We start from the raw sequence: 18,142 nt of genomic DNA, 5'->3' as shown, positions 1-18,142 counted from the left end.
TACTAGTTGTCTCAATGCTTAAAAGCATTTCAAGGCTCCCTAATTTTTCCTTCCTAAAAACTGTGTGAAGGTCCAGTGACAATCTGTGACGCCTCCACACAGGAAGTATCAGATTAGCGAGTTTTACGTTCCTTCTGTCATTCTTTCACCGTCTTGGCACAGCTTTCTTTAAGTTGGCAAGGATGCGTGTCGCACCAGACAACACAAGCACTTCAGTCGGCCAGACATCGAGATTACTGTAAATATGTCTCGTACACATTTAGATTACATTACGATCAAATGCCCGTGAGTAAGTCGGCATCAGCCAATCAGACACGAGCCTTTGAAGATGAGTGGCGTGTGGGCGTGTCCTCCGCAGCTGCTGTCGGCTGTGTGTGAAAGCGTGACAGTGCTGCCCACTCGGACCTAATTGGATATGGTAGGGGTGTTTTTATAGAAATCACTCACAGGTGTAGGACTCGCTTTAAAGTGGCGCTCGCAACCTCTGAGAACTTTCAGCTGTCTGCCGTTACCAGTGTGTGTTTGTGCGCGTGTGCGCGTGTCGTTCCCAGACAAAGAAATCTCTATTTTCAGACCAAAGCTCTGTTTGGTTTATTAGCAGTCGTAGCTGTGTAATGTTCTTGTGGTGTACTGTAAAGTGGGTGGGTTAGTGAGCTTGAATACAGGGTGGACGGTTTTCTGCACCTGCAGAACTAAGGCCTTTCTGACGCACAGCTGTAACTGCTAGTGACTGCTAGTAAAAGAGGACGAGGGAAAGACAGAACTGTTCATTTTGACTGGCAAAACTAGTCTTTTAAGACTGGGAATCAACTGATGGTACAATGATATATTGATATCTGGATCACAATATGACAATTTTGTGGTTATTCACCTTTGTTGGTTTTGTAATCTTTTACTCTCTCATTTATCTGTACTGGACATCTGTAACTGCTTTACGCAATGATTTTCTGAGCTTGTACTGAGTTTGGATTTTATTTCCACATTAAATAAAGATTAAAAAGTTATTAGAAGAAGTTTTCTAATATTTTAACTTTTTTGTGTTATTATATTTTCTATAACATGGTCATGGTTAAAATAGTTAATAATAATATATTATAATTTGACATTTAATAATTGTATTAAATTCTATGATAATTATATAATTTAATACAATTCTATATTAATTATATAACAATTAATAATTGTTAAATGATAATTATGATCATTGTAATTGTTTGTTTACAATTCTGCACATTCCAGGTCAATTCTGTACATATTTTAGCTTATGTTATTATATTTTCTATAATATTTTATTTGTCACCAGATCAGTAATCATGTTTTTTTTTTTTGTAACTATTATTTTTTTTTTTTTTTTTTTCTGTATTATGTAAATATAGTACAATTATATTTATATATATATTTGATTATTTATATTTGCTTGCATATAGTTCTGCCCTATTTCTAGGTAAATATATTTATATGTTGCATGTTTTTTTTCCAACTTCAGTTTTCTATTTATACATTTTTATTATATAATTATATTAATTATTATATTATTAATTTTTAATGTATATATTTTTTTAAATTTTATATCTCTTGATCACTAATCAAAAAAAAAAATTTTCCTTTGTTTTTTCTCTCCAAAACCATAAAACTTTTTTCCAGTTTTAAATAAAAAAAAAACCTCAGGATTTTATTATAAAAGTGTGACTTTAGTATAGATTTTAGTCTTTTTCCCATTCAGGGTAGACTTGACCAGAAATAGTTGCATATGGGCATGACCAAGAAGAAATTTTGGCTTGCTTTAATACTAATCGGTCTTACTCTGCAGGTACTGGAGAAAGTAGCAAGAGAGTCTGTTGTGTTGATCTGCTATATCTAAACTTGATGAGTTGGTCTTTATCATTTTTTTCCTTTCTTTTCACAGGACATCCGCAACACCGTCGGCAACATCCCTATGGAGTGGTACAAGGATTATCCCCACATCGGATATGATCTGGATGGCAAGAAGATCTTTAAACCAATCAGGAACAAAGATGAACTGGATGAGTTTCTCGATAAGATGGAGAATCCCGATTACTGGTGAGGAGCATCTGGAACGTCCATTAAAACTCATTGAACCTCTGTAATTGTTTAACACTCATTCTGTCTGTCATTACTAGGCGTACCGTCCAAGACAAGATGACGGGGGCTGATATCCGTCTGTCGGATGAGCAGGTGGACCTCGTGCACCGTCTGCAGGAGGGCAAGTTCGGTGACGTCAACTTTAACGAATACGAGGTATGCCGATCTGGTTTTCCACTCTGTTGGTGTTGGATTCGACACAGATCCGACAGTAACAGAATTTGTCACCTCAACATCTGCAGTCTGGTCTGTGAAAACCTCTTAAAACGCGCTTCTAGATAATAACCCCAGCGCACGATGAGGAAAAAATGAAGCTCGTCGAATTACTCCTCTTGTTTATGAAGCCACACGAAGCCCAGCCCGAGTCTGCGCTCACCGCCGACAAATGAAGTAACGAAACATTAACACGGGCGCAATTAGCCGTCTTAAGAAAAACACTGCAGCCCCGTCTGACCTACGCAGGAGGTAATTAGTCTGGATGGTGTCATGGCCACCGTTTAGCTGCTTCGACTTTACAAGCATCAGCGCTAATTGCGCATCGCTGTCTCTTCTGGCGCAAACAGGAAGTGAGTCAGTCCATAGTTGGTCTGTCTGTGATCAGTTAGTCAACCTCAGACAGGCTTTAAAGAGCACGAGCGTGAAAAAGCCACCTGTCATCTGACTGGGACTCACTGTGTCTGGTTGATTAGCCCAGATGTTCTCGTTTTCACAATACCAAATTAAACAGAACGCAAATAAAATGTTAGGTTTTGCTCACTTTATATGTGACCCTGGATCACAAAAGCAGTCATAAGTGTCATTTTTTCAAAAATGAGATTCATACATCATATGAAAGCTGAAGCTAAATAAGCTTTCCATTGATGTATGGTTTGTTAGGATAGGACAATATTTGGCAGAGATACAACTATTTAAAAGGAGGAATCTGAGGGTGCAAAAAAATCAAAATATTGAGAAAATTGCGTTTGAAGTTCTTTAAACAATGTTCTTAACAATGTAAATGACAAATCAAAAATTAAGTTTTCATACATTTACAGTAGGAATTTTACAAAATATTTTCATGGAACATGATCTTTACTTAATTTCCTAATGATTTTTGCCATAAAAGAAAAATCAATAATTTTGACCCATACAATGCATTTTTAGCTATTGCTACAAATAAACCCCAGCGACTTAAGACTGGTTTTGTGGTCCAGGGTCACATATATGCACTGGTGTGTGAAAGAGAAATTTATATATATATATATATATATATATATATATATATATATATGTATGTCAAATTGATTATTGACATTAAAAAAGGAAAGTTTGTCTTTACATTATATGTGTGAGTGTATATTGCCAATTAACAGGTTTTTACAAATGTATGAAAAAAACAAAGGGGTCATCGGATGCAAAGATAACTTTTACGTAATGATAATGATAATAATCCATGCAGTGGTTTTTAATTAATCTGTAAAAAATAATATCCCCTTTTTCAAATCGAGCCATACCATACCAACAGAGGCCGCTCTCACGGTAGTTGATTGACATGAGCCTCTTACCTCAGACCCCCCTTTCAACAGTCCAACCTCCATTGTTTCGATGCCGGAGCAGGGATGTAAGTTGGACAAGAATATCTCTGATTGAGCAATTGGATGTAATAATGAACATAGCGGTCGTCATTTACTCCTGACATCTGAGCCGCTGAAGATGCAGTGGATTACGTTTGTTTGTGAAGGGAATGCGCCTCCTGATCTACATATATCCGTTTATCTTCGCGCAAATCATTCATGATCCAGCTTCACTTACAGCAAAAGTGATTATAAGGGTTTTTTATGAATCTTTGCGATCGCCTTTCCTTATAACGTGCTAGTTAGCGGCTAAAGTAAACTGGCTCGTCAATCCACAGAGAGAAGAGAGGGGCGGGCGAGCAGAGCTCATTAACATTTAAAGCAGCCTTGACAGGAACAGGATGATTTTTGCAGAGCTGATTTTGGCAAGATAAAATGGGTGTTGTTTTACACTACCATTGAGAATTTTAACCGAAGTATATTATAGACTTTTCATTAAGACGCTGAAGAATCATATCAACTTGTGGAAAATGGGCATCCGAAGACCCCTTTAAAAGGATTTGCAGCTCCTTTTTCTATGGATTTTCTATGGATGGATGGATGGATGCATGGATGAAAAAATAGATGGTGGATGGATGGAAAAATAGATGATGGATGGATGGATGGATGGATGGAAAAATAGATGATGGATGGATGGATGGATGGATGGAAAAATGGATGGAAAAATGGATGGTGGATGGATGGAAAAATGGATGGATGGATGGATGGATGGAAAAATAGATGGTGGATGGATGGATGGATGGATTGATAGGTGGATCGATGATACATGCATGGATGGATGGATAAATAATTCATGGGTGGATAAATGATTGATGTGTGGATGGTTGGTTGGTTGGATGGATGGATGATGGGCGGATAGGTAGATGGATAGGTAGGTATAAAGATGGATGGATGGATGGGACAATAGATGATGGATGATAGATGGCTAGATGATGGATGGATGGACAAATGGATGGATGATAGATGATAGATAGGTGGATCGATGATGGATGGATGGTTGGATGGTTGGATAGATGATAGGTAGGTGGATGGATGGATGGATGGATGGATGGATGGATAGATGATGGGAAGGTGGATGAATGGTAGGTAGATGGATGGATTAATTGATAGATAGATGGATGATAGATGGATAACAGTTACAGACAGTGCATCCTCTACTTTATACATGAAAATGTCAAAATAAAGGTTTATAGAAAGCAGATGCATTTAAAAACATCTTCTCTAAAAGGTTTTATCGTGCAGTGATTTAGCGTGTTCAGGTGTTGATTGGACAGGTTGAGTTCTTGCACTCCATCTGTGCTGTTATTTAATTGTCAGTGTAAGCACGGAAAGTGTTACGGCTCATCTAGATTTAAACATTTATCAAAAGTGGTATTAATTTCCTCAGGTCCTTAAAGCGTAAAAAGTTCCAAACCACACCTTTAATTGCATGTAAAGTAATAGCGATATGATGTCATTGATTAAACTCTTACTTTGCATTAACGTTTTATTATGTTTCTTCATTTTGTTTGTGTTTCTAGCCTGCGATCGACTTCTTCTCCAACGAAGTGATGATTCACCCCGTCACCAACAGGCCTCAGGACAAACGGAGCTTTATTCCTTCGCTTATCGAGAAAGAGAAGGCAAGTTCGGCTGTGCTTGTCACACCTTACGTTTTACGTTTATGGTGAAAGGGTATATTTACTGTGAATCAGGAAACGGCATGAGAATAGTCATGTTTCGTCTCCTAACTGCTCCCAGCTGTGCTGCGTTACAAATAATGATTCCCACATAGTTTTTAAAGTGGAAAGAGGTCTAAAACGCCACCATAATGGGGATCTGAAATTGAACGCTGAAAGAAATCAGACCTGCAAACGTTTTGGTAAAAAAAATAAGATATTCCGGCTGATTCCGGTCACTATATACAATGTGTTTAATGCAGTGAACCGGCGATGTGTACAGCGAGTGTTTTGAGTAATGACCGCACACATGTGCTCTCAATCACGACAATGATGTGTTACTGTGTGTTTTTCTCTCTACTGTACCGTCACTGCATCCATCTCTCTCTGTTAGGTTGGGAAGTTGGTTCATGCCATAAAAATGGGTTGGATCAAGCCACGCAGACCCAAGGAGACTACCCCGCAGTACTACGACCTGTGGGCCAAGGAGGACCCCAACAGCATCCTGGGACGCCATAAAATGCACATCCCAGCACCGAAGATGAGACTTCCTGGTCACGAGGAGTCATACAACCCTCCTCCAGAATATTTGCTGTCGGAGGAAGAGGTGCGTTTATCGATATTTGTCAAATGTCATTATTTTCTCACTCTGATGTCACACATGGCCAAAGAATTTCGACGACTTAAAAATTCTATTTTTATAATTAATAAATTTGCTGATTATATCTTGAGTTAAATTAATTAAAAACATAGTACAAGTGACTTGAAAGAATATATTTTTTTGGTAATATAAGAAACTTGTTATATGTATATCCCTTTGTTTCAGTCGTAATATAGTATAATAATTACAGTATGGTATCATTTGCATTACATGTATTATTTTAAGTATGATGAACAACAAATGTTTCGTTAAAAAAAATTAAAGATAATTTTTAAATGAAACAAATATTATAATTATAACTAAAATAATTATAATTAATATTGATCAACATATTGAAAAATATTTAAATTTACACCTCCTTTGTCTGTAACACTGTATCTGTGTATATGCCGATTTCATGATTTTAATGTCAAAGAACGATATTTAATAAAAATTACATTAATTATTAGAATTATGTATATTTAATAAACATTATTTTTAAAAAGTATATTATAAAATACAAGTATTCATAATTTTTTTATGAATTTATTAGTATTTATTAATTGAATAAAATATTCATTTTGCGCTGCCTGTTGTACTCCATTTAATCCACATATGCTTGTTTAATTTTACCTTCCAAGAACAAATATTTAATTAAAATATATTTGTAACTAAAGTATATATTTTAAAATATAATTATACATACATTATAAATATAATTATAAATATTATAATAAAAATGTAATTTTATATTTAATAGTCAGTCATTATATAGTATAACAATTTTCAGTGTATATATGGTATTACTTGCTTGAAATGTACAATTTAATTTTAATATGATCAATTTAGAACCAAAATATAATGTGCAATAACAAATGATTAAAAAAATTATTTAAAAAAAACATTATAATAATTAAATTTACACCACCTTTCTTTGTATCACTATATCTATGTATATGCTGAATTCATGATTTTAATGCCCCAAGAACAAATATTTAATAAAAAATACATTAAAAAAATTAAAATGAATATAAAGATATTTAAAAACTAACTGGATACAAAATATGAATACTTTATTAATACTTTAATTTAATTATGAATTAATATTTATTAATTGAATAAAATAGGTTACGGTACGTTTGTTTTACTTTTCATCTGTTTAATCCACATATACTTGATTAATGAATGTAACTTCCAAGAACAAATATTTCATTAAAGTAAATGTATAAATAAAGTATGCATTTTAAAATAAATATAGAAAATTATATTTAATATTTATAATTAAAATGATTAACTTTAATAGTATTCATGTGTTAAACTACTACATTTACACTTAATTTTTATTTTAAATAAATATACAATATAAAATGTGTATTTATATTTTATAATTAATAATTATCATTAATATTAGTATTTATTAGTCTATTAAAATAATACATCTACTCTGCCTATGTTGCACTCCGTTTTATGCACATACACTTGCTTTATAAAGTCAGACATTTAACAGTGACCCATTTTTTTTTTATTTTAACAGGCTCACTTTCAGCTTTCAGTGTCTTTCAGTGTCTTTATGCAAATGTATTAATTGTATTAATTTATACTGTTTGCATATGAAAATGTAACTGTCAACTGTAAAAAACATATCTGATGCACATTAACGCAGACAAAGTAAAGATCATCAATGAATAACTACTTAAATTTTGGTCTTTTCCTCACACAAACTATCATATGAGATCAGGAGATCGGGGATGATTCGTATGTATTATATGCATTTTATGTTGAACTCTGATCACTATGAACTGTTAAAAAGCAGCATGTATGCAGGTTTGGCGACATGAGTATGAGCAAATAAAGGCAGATTAATTTTGAGTGAACTTCCTTTAATATATCACTGGCTAAACGCCCATATCATTTCACACCTGTGCCTCCGGCTCCAGCTCCAGCTCCATTAGGCCTGTACTATTTGCCTATAAGTGATTTGCGTATGTTTTACATGCTATAGTTAACTCTGCAGGAACACGTGCATCCCCTCTGCAAGTTAATCTTTAAATACAACCAAATTTTGCCCCTAATTTTGCCTGCACCTGTTCTTTAGTCCGACTTTGTCAGAGTTCTCATAACGTTTGCTCTTTGTTGTGTGTGTGTGTGTGTGTGTGTGTGTGTGTGTTCAGAGACTGGCATGGGAGCAGCAGGACCCAGAGGACAGGAAGTTGAGTTTCCTGCCGCATAAGTTCGCCTGCCTGCGGGCCGTTCCTGCATACTCGCGCTTCATTCATGAGCGGTTTGAGCGCTGCCTCGACCTGTACCTGTGTCCCCGTCAGCGCAAGATGAGGGTGAGAAGCCTCTGCATCAAGTTCTGTACAAATAAACTGTACAGCCAGTACTTGGAGAAAAAAATGACTTTTCAGTCAACAAACAGAATTATGAATTACAGAATCATCAAAAAAAACTCAAAATTGAATATCTTCAGTTAATTTCTCCCCTAAGGTTAATTTGGTTCTTCAAACACACAGGTGGATATATATCTGTGAATATTATTGAGCATAATTCATTTGATCAAAAATGACAGGTATTTTTCATATATGTATAAAAAATATTTAAAAAAAAATATATATATATTTTTTTAAATATATTATTATTATATTTAATATTAAAGTGTTATTACATTATTCACATTCACATATTATTCATACATTTAATATATAATATTACTGAGTGTTATTACATTACTCACAATTATTTCATATATATTAAATAAGAAATAGTATAATAAATTATTATAATTATGTAAGTACTATTATCAGGAATAATCATAAATTATATATTTATCATTTAAAATATATTTTTATATTTAATATTAATGAGTGTTATTACATTATTCACAATTATTTCATATATATTAAATAAGACATAGTATAAAAAATTATACTATGATATAATTATTATTACCAGAAAGATATTATTTAGCATATAAAATTGTTAAATATTTAGTGTTATTACATTATTCACAATTATTTTATATATATTAAATAAGAAATACTGTAAATTATCAATAATAATATAATTAAATAATAACTATACATTATTATAATAATATAATTACTGTAATCAGAAAGGTATTATTGTGCATAATTCATAAAACATAAATGACATAGATATATAAATAATCATATACATATAAACTAATTAATTGCAATAGTTTTTTATGTAATATTGAATGTGTTATTACATTTAACAAATAAGAAATGGTATAATAAATTATACTAATATGATTACTATTATGATGAAGATATTATTAAGCATAATTCATAAAATCATAAATGACAGATATTATTTTTATATACATAATAATGTCAACTTGTTTAAATATATTTTTACTTGTAATATTAATGAGTGTTATTACATTCTTCATTATTATTTCATATGTATTAAATAAACAATAGTATAATAAACAATTATAATATAATTACTATTATATGAAAGACTGAGCATAATTCATACAATCATAAATGACAGATATTATTTTTATATACATATAATAATGTCATTTTGTATAGTTTTATACGTAATATTAATACATGTTATTAAATTACTCATAATTATTTAATATATATTAAAAAAGGATTATTATAATACATTATTATATTAATAGAATTACTATTATCAGAAAGATATTATATTCACATATGAGCAAAAATAATAATACATTAATATAATAATTAATTCAAAAAATAAAAATTAGGTTAATAAGTAATTAAAAATAATTTATATATAAAATAATTTAAATTATAAAAAATAATTTATAAAAAAATAATTTATTTGTAAATTATTTATATTATCTAAAGTGTATGTAGTGCACATTTTATTGTACATATAGTATAGTATAGTATAGTATAGTATAGTATAGTATAGTGCACATATATGTATATGTATATGTATGTATATGTTTGTACACCCCCCCCCAAATGTATCAGACATGTATATAATGCTATTATGCAAATTAAAATATTAATTAAAAATATTTACTTTTTTTTTTTTTACATAATATTTTTAAAACATTGAGGCAGTTAAACAATAAAACCAAGCCTTCATCTGGTATTCTGTCATATTACAGAAGTTATAAATGCATATAAATGCACTTCTTGTCTTCAAATTAACAAGAATATTGTCGTGTTTTTTTCATCCAGGTGAATGTGAACCCAGAAGACCTGATTCCCAAACTCCCTAAACCCAAAGACCTGCAGCCCTTCCCAACCACGCAGTCTCTGGTACGTCGTCTTAAACTGGTCTGGGATCATTTTTAACACCCCGATTGTGATGATGAAATTGAGAGAAGCAGCTTGTAGATCAGATACTTGTGATATTTCTGGCCTAGACTTTATAATGGCAGGACAGTGAGCTCTGATTTTTTTGAGACAGGAAACCGTATTACTTACTGTACCGCTTGGGTGAAAAAGATCAGAAGGCGAATATTTTTGTTGTTGAAATTGTAGACTAGGGCTGTAAAAGTGCAGACATGTAACAGGGTTTGTCTGTCATTCTTTTGGACTGGGTTAAAGAACAAAAATGTTAATAAATCAACTGAATATGTTTGGTGGTAATGGACTAATGTGAAATAATAGAGTCCCGAACGTGTCCTTAAATGATCTCTCGCGGTCTGCGTTTCTTCTGTGCTGTTTCTGTGTGTTGTGTTGATGATGGTTGTGTTTGTGTCTGACAGGTGTACCGCGGGCACTCCAGTCTGATCCGAAGCATCAGCGTTTCCCCCAGCGGACAGTGGCTTGTATCTGGTAAGTCCATCTTCATAATTCACTCTGATTTTCGACAGATATCCTGCCAAAACATCCAGCACAGGTAGTAGTGATTATTAAGAGGCTTGATATTGAAGCCATAGCTTATTGGTGACCACATGTACTCTGAAACATTGAGCCATGGTGCTAGAATGGTTGGAGTTTGGCTCACAACAGTTTTATTTGATCTGAATGTTTAAAATATTTAACAAAATAGAATAAAATAGTATTTAATTAATAATGTATATGTCAAATAATTCTAATGGTTTAATAAGTAATTAATAAAAAAAAGTAAACATATGTAATAGTAGTAATCGTAATGTATTTTTATTTTTTTATATATATATATATATATATATATATATATAATATAAAATATCTCTCTGATAATAGAATTATATTATAAGAATTTATTATAATATTTCTTATTTAAAATATATATAAAAAATTGTGAATAATGGAATAACGCTCATTAATATTTATATATACACACACTCAAACATACACACACTCACAGATGTATATAATAACATAGATGTGTTATTACTATGAATATTAAAATTGTTTATGTAGTCTTATTTAATATTTTATACATAATAATATTTATTGTATATATGTACACACTCAGGAAATGTAGTACATTGTTTTTATTATTACTACTATTACATATGTTTACTTTTGTTTTATAGATTACTTATTAAATTATTAGAATATTTTGGTAAATATTATTAGATAATTACAATATATTTTATTTAATTAAATATTTAAAATATTCAGAGCAATAAAAAATGTCAGTATACTGAATCAAGTAAACCTGTTGTCAGCCAAAGTTGAACCATATGTATAATTATTAGTAAAATACAGTAAGAGGAAAATCTGGCAATAAAATATATATATATATATATATATATATATATATATATATATATATTAATATTATTTACAATTATAAATAATATTAACATACTTAATAAAATATTTAACAATACAAAACTATGTAAAGTTTTATATGTATTATATGCATTTGGTATACATGTATATAGATATTTTTTGAAATGCTTTGTGATATTTTGTTGTTCTTTTTTAATAAATATTTGATCACAAAAAAAAATATATAAATAATAATAATAATAATAATAATAATATAAAAATTATATATATATATATATATAATTTTTTTATATTATTATTATTATTATTATAATTTTTTTATTATTATTATTATTAATATTATTAATATTTATTAAAAAAGAACAACAAAATATCACAAAGCATTTCAAAAAATATCTATATACATGTATACCAAATGCATATAATACATATAAAACTTTACATAGTTTTGTATTGTTAAATATTTTATTAAGTATGTTAATATTATTTATAATTGTAACATTTGATGTTGTTGTTGTTGTTGTTGTTATTAAAATATAGTAATAGTAAAAAAAGTAGAATAGTTTTATATTTTTTAAGATTTTTAAATATGGTAACTGTTTTTACAGCATTTTGCTAGGTTGTGAGTATGATCTCAAGTATGTTTGCACTATTTTTTTTACTATTGTTTTAAAATGATATACCAATAAATCCAAATGGCTTCTGGAATCCTTTCTGGTCTTTTAACTGTGGCCCCTGCTCTGTATGTGAGGTGTTATTGGACCGTTTGAGGTAAAGTCTGTCTGAGCACTCTTACCTCAGCGGTAGCTAACAAGCTGCTGAAATCATTCCTCACTCACCCGCCATGATGTCATAGCTCTTGGCGGAGGGAGACGGGGCTCTGCGCTGACGGGACGAGTGACCCGTTCGGAGATGAGAGAGATTAGGGGAGGCCTGCGGGTTTCACCAGAGCCAGGATGAGCACAGACGTGCCTGAAATGTCCATATTCACTGGCGCTCCAAGACGCGGATAAATCAATCATGATCCGCTCATGATTGGTCTCCTTTTCCTCCCTTAGAAATGGATTTCGGCTTTATTTTTATAGGTTTTGGCAGCCCGTCCTTATTGTTAACCGCTCCGGGAGGCGACTTCATTTGTTGACATGTCCGTTTTGAGTTATTTGTCATTTTGAATGCAGGACAAAGAGTTTCATAATCTCTATGTTATTTGCTTGTTTTTTCCCCCTCCCATTTATTTCACTTTTTTTTTAGTGACGCATTATTTAAAGGATAAAAAAAAATGTTTTCTTAACCTTTCATCAAATTGTCTTCATATGAGTTTATGACATAAATTTTTAATGCAGGACAGACACTTTTGTAACCTTTTTTTTTCTATTATTCAGTTATTATTGTATTTAGATGCGCTTTTTAGGAAATTAGCTTGTTTGTTATTCTAATCATGGTCTATTTGTCCATGATTACTAATGCACATTATTTTAAAGAATAAAATGTTTTCGTAATCTTTCATCAAAATGTAATAACTTTTATAGGAGTTTTTTTTAAAACATAAATTTTAAATGCCGGACAAACACTTTCTTAATCTCTTTTTTTTTTTTTTTTTTTTTTCTCCATTTTATGTTACAGACCCTTGAAAATAGCAAGTAGTGACAGTGTCGTGTAAACATGGCTGAAGATGTGAAAAGAGGAACAAATGAACAAATCAATTGAGTAATTTACACAGAATCCGCTCAGATTGATTCAAACTTGTGACTTTGATCATTCATTTCAAGCGATTCACTAGCAAAAACCAAATCAAATTAAAAGAGCCATTCATTTTTTAATTTTGACATGGTTTGTAACGATTTTGGACCTTTTCGAAACTCTGAAAGAGTTAAATCGTTACGTCGAAAAAACGTTTGGAAGTGCTCCAAACGGATTGCATATTGTGAATAATTTTTTATTTTATATCAGGACTTCAAATCGTGCAAGGCGAATCATTTAATTCAGGATGGGACTTCGGAGCACGTATCGCGATTCATGTGATTTAAATTGGAATGGGTTTGTGACTCATTTAGCGAATTGAATGATTCAAATCAAATGATTTGCGATATGCGTTTTAAAATCCCCAGCTAAATCAATTTCAAATTGGGTCTTCATATCGCCACTTCGAGCGTGGCTTGCAAATCATTTGATTTAGATTGGAACACCGGAGTGAGTTCGCAAACCTTTCACTTTAGATCGGAACTTCGAAGAACGGATCGCAAATCATTTGATTCAGATCGAGTTCAGAATGATTTCACCAATCTTTTTTTCTGTTTTTTTTATTAAACAGTAGAAAACATCAGACCATTAAAGCAGTACAGTTATAAAAACTACTAAAATAGAAATATTCCTGAAGAGGTACATGAAAAGTGCTTGAATTATTGAAAGACAATGTATCTATGAAATAAGTGTTCAATTTTGTCAAGAAGCACACATCTTTTCATGCAAAATTCACACAGTTCAAAAAACATCATGCCTTTTTCACTTATTTCAGTTAATGTCAGAAAGCAATCAAACTAAGCAAGTAGTAGTAGTAGTACAAGTAGTACTGACAGTGTCGTTTAAACATGGCTGAAGATGCAAAAAGAGGAACAAATAAACCAAATCAATTGAGTCATTTACACAGGAACCAATCCGATTAATTCAAACTTATCAGATCAAATTAAAAGAGTTTAAAAGAGCATTCGTTTTTTAAATTTTAAAAAGTTTTAAAGAGCACGTAGTGATGGGTGAAACAGCTTTTCGAAACTCTGAAGCAGTTAAACCATTGCGTCACATAATGATTCACTATTTCGAAGTGCTCCAATTGGATTGTGTATCGTGAATCATTTGTTTCAGATCAGGACTTCAAATCTCGTATCGAAAATCAATTGATTTAGATTAGAATTTCGAGTATCGCAAATCATTTCATTCAGCTTGGGACTTCGGAGCGCTTATCGCGAATCATGTGATTTAAATCAGAATGGGTTTGTGATTCATTTAGCGAATTGAATGATTCAAATCAAATGATCAAATTCAGATTAGGAATTTAGAGCATGGGTCACAAGTCATTTGAATTTAGATTGGAACATCGGAGCGGGTTTGAGAATCTTTCACTTTAGGTCGGAACTTCGAAGAGCGAATCGTGAATCATTTAATTCAGATCAGGACTTCGGTGCGGGGTTGCGAATCTTTCACTTTAGATCGGAACTTTGAAGAGCGAATCGTGAATCATTTATTTCAGATCAGGATTTCAGAACGATTTCGCCAATTGTTTTTTCTGTTTTTTTTTTTTTTCTTGGACAGTGGAAAACATCAAACCATTAATGCAGTACAGTTATAAAAAACACTGAAGAAAGTATACACAAATACAAATCCCTTAAGAAAATTAACAGTGGTTTTACTATACTATACTATACTATACTATACTATACTAAAAATGTAGTACACTTTTTAATACTTCAGCAGTAATACTTTGCATGTGCTTTATTTATGCCATTTTATATTAGTATATTTTTATTTATATTTCTCTTTTTTTTAAGAATTTGAAATGGAAGACATTATTCGATAAGTGAGATCTCTGATTGAAGTCCTTAAAAATTAAAAAAGTAGTGCTTGAAAGTCCTGGAATTTCATTTTACAGTATCTTTATTGTATATTATTGTTCTCTATTTTTTTATTTAAATATATATTTTTACTCATAATGTTATTTTAAAGAATTAAAGAAAATCTTTAACCTTTCGTCAAAATGTAATGACTTTCTATCCAAAACCATTTTTTGAATGCTGGAAACACTTTCTAAATCTCGATTTTCCTCATTATAAGAGAAAATACGAATCCTATTCCAGTTCTGCGAGGATTATATGTTTAGGTCTAAAAAGATTTCATACATAATGGAGGAAAGGCCTCTCTTGAGTGCAGTCTGTTGATCATTATCCGTATTTTAGGTTCGTGGTCCTTTAGATACATAAATGCACGCTATAATCCGTCGTATTCCCTCAGTAGGGCCGGCATCTGATTGCTATTAACTCAAGGGGGATATAAATTACTCGAAAGAAACGAGTAGAAAGCATCATTTTAATAACACATGCAGTCAATTCCACTCAGCGTTAGCCATGGGAGCGGCACGGCCAAATCCACAGAAACCAAATGATATTCGTACAGTATGAAAATGCGGTCGAATTTGCCCGTCTGATTTGAATGAGGTGATCCAGGTAACAATACCGGCCTTTCAGATGCAGAAATGGAAATGGTTTCCCAGAATGCTTTGCAGCTGGGGTTCAAATAATGCAGATAAGCAGGAGGAAAGAGCAGAAAATGGTGACAGAAAGCGTGTGGATGGGGGCTGGTTGCAGTTTAGAGGCAATATCTGCTCAGCCGTCCATAACAAAGAACTTCATAAAGTGCATATGCAAAACCACTACAGTGAGGGGTTGCTCTTTTGTCTAGCTATAAAATATATTAAAGCAGTAATAAAATGCCCTTTCCCACAGTAAAAATTGGCAGTTGACAACCTCCCAGGCATCACAACCCTTCTTGCCCTAGGCCTGCCCAACTTTCCTTGGGTTTGTTTGGGTGTGTGTGTGTGTGTTTAATAGAGATAATTTGTTCCATATCAGTGGGTTGGGCGCTTATGACAAAGCACTAGTGAGTCTTTTGTCCCAGGACTTTCCAATTTTGCGTTTGCTTATTTGGGAACTGCAAGTCGGAAAGTCTTTTTTAAGAGAGATTGTGCAGCCAATGGTTGTAAAACTGGGCTAATTCATTTTAAATGCCAGCAAATGTCAGGAAACACCAACAATTTGCTCCTCAGTTTTGTTTTTTACTCTTGTTAGTGGTGTTTACTAGGTCAAGCGTCATTAATACCAGTACTAATAAGATAAGATTTTTTTAATGTTTTAATGTAAAAGTCTCTTACGCTCACCAAGGCTGCATTTATTTGATCAGAAGAAACAGAAATATTGTTGCAAATTATTCCAATTTACTGTTTTCTGTGTGAATGTTTTAAAATGTGAAGCAAGTTGATTTTCAGCAGTAATTAATCTAGTCTTCAGTGTCACATGATCCTTCTAAAATCATTCTAATATGCTCTCATATGTATATTATCAATGTTGACAACAATATATTTTTATATAATCAGTAATATTTTTGTGGAAACGCAATATGCTTGATTTCAGGATTCTTTGATGAATGGAAAGTTCAAAAGAAAAGCATTTGTTTGAAGTAGAAATACTTCCCAAAAACGTACTGACCCCAGACTTTAATTTAACAGTAATTTAACGGGACAGTTCACCCAAAAATGAAAATTCTGTCATTAATTATTCACCCTCATGTTGTTCCAAACCCACAAGACCTTGTTTGTATTTAGAACACAAATTAAGATATTTTTGATTAAATCCTTTTTGACCCTGCATAGCAAGACAGCGACACATTTAACGCCCAGAAAGGTAGTAAGGTGTGGTTAAAGCGGGTTAAAGCAACTCCAGTAACATCATATTTAGCCCCTGGTATGCGAAATATCAGGGAGACCCTTACAAAAAAAATACCATGTATTTTTACACCCCAGAATGCATTTTGAAACAAATGGACAGGTTTTGTTGTGAAAACCTGGCAACCCTGTCTACCATTGACAAAGCATGCACCTTCACATAAAACAATAATAAAGTGCTCCAATCCATTCTTAAAATAATGAAATAAAAACATTTTGTTTAACACTTATGCAAATAAATCATGCCCACAGCTTGAATTATGTTGTTCTGGTATCGTGGAAAAATACATTTTAACCACTGATTCTTCACATCGTCATCTTTCAGCAATGAAAACAAAACAAATTTGCTTGCACAGTGTCTTTGCGACATGATGTAAACACACTAACTCTTCTGAGAGGCAGTATCTTTATTTTTCATGCACTTTTTTGATTAAGAACTTTGCAGACTGTTCACATTAAAGGATAGCTATGTTACAAACTGCAAAAGAGATAGTCTTACAGGTTTTGGAACAATATGAGGGTGAGTAATTAATGACAGAGTTTTCATTTTTGGGTGAACTATCCCTTTAAGTATTAAACTTTGCCACATAACTAGTATAAGTTATCAGATGCTGATAGATTATAAAACAGTGGGGGGGGATCCCACACTGAAGAAAACATTTTCAAAAGATGTAAACATACTTTTTTTTTTTCTGTAGACTTCAAAAATGCAGCAATGATGAGAATCTCACAAGAATTTGGTTTTACAGACTTGCAAAATGAAAACGCTGCAATTACAGCCCGTGAACCCTACAGTTACAGTTTTTGCGCTACAGTCAGATTGCAGTCTGTGACATGAGAGAATGCGGTGAAGAAGGGCTGAGGTTACACGACTGTGTACATATTTACATTTACAGAGCTCAGATCATGGCCTGAGCCAGCCTCAAATGGCATTCCTCACTAATGATGTGGCTAAACGA

At 32.2% G+C, this 18,142-nt stretch overlaps 1 protein-coding gene across 1 annotated transcript in view; it reads left to right on the top strand.

Moving 5' to 3' along the window:
* Positions 1-18,142, top strand: part of bop1 (BOP1 ribosomal biogenesis factor) — a 96,049-nt gene that overhangs the window by 64,095 nt on the left and 13,812 nt on the right. Inside the window, exons 4-10 of the mRNA XM_051137230.1 lie at positions 1,907-2,061; positions 2,142-2,259; positions 5,237-5,338; positions 5,769-5,981; positions 8,186-8,347; positions 10,202-10,282; positions 10,735-10,804. Of these exons, the coding sequence (XP_050993187.1) occupies positions 1,907-2,061; positions 2,142-2,259; positions 5,237-5,338; positions 5,769-5,981; positions 8,186-8,347; positions 10,202-10,282; positions 10,735-10,804 (901 nt within the window). The remainder of the gene's footprint in view (positions 1-1,906; positions 2,062-2,141; positions 2,260-5,236; positions 5,339-5,768; positions 5,982-8,185; positions 8,348-10,201; positions 10,283-10,734; positions 10,805-18,142) is intronic.

Source organism: Labeo rohita, chromosome 19 (genome assembly GCF_022985175.1).
Source record: "Labeo rohita strain BAU-BD-2019 chromosome 19, IGBB_LRoh.1.0, whole genome shotgun sequence".
NCBI lineage: Eukaryota > Metazoa > Chordata > Actinopteri > Cypriniformes > Cyprinidae > Labeo > Labeo rohita.
Note: the sequence above shows the minus strand (reverse complement) of the source record. Positions and strands in the feature narration are given on the sequence as shown.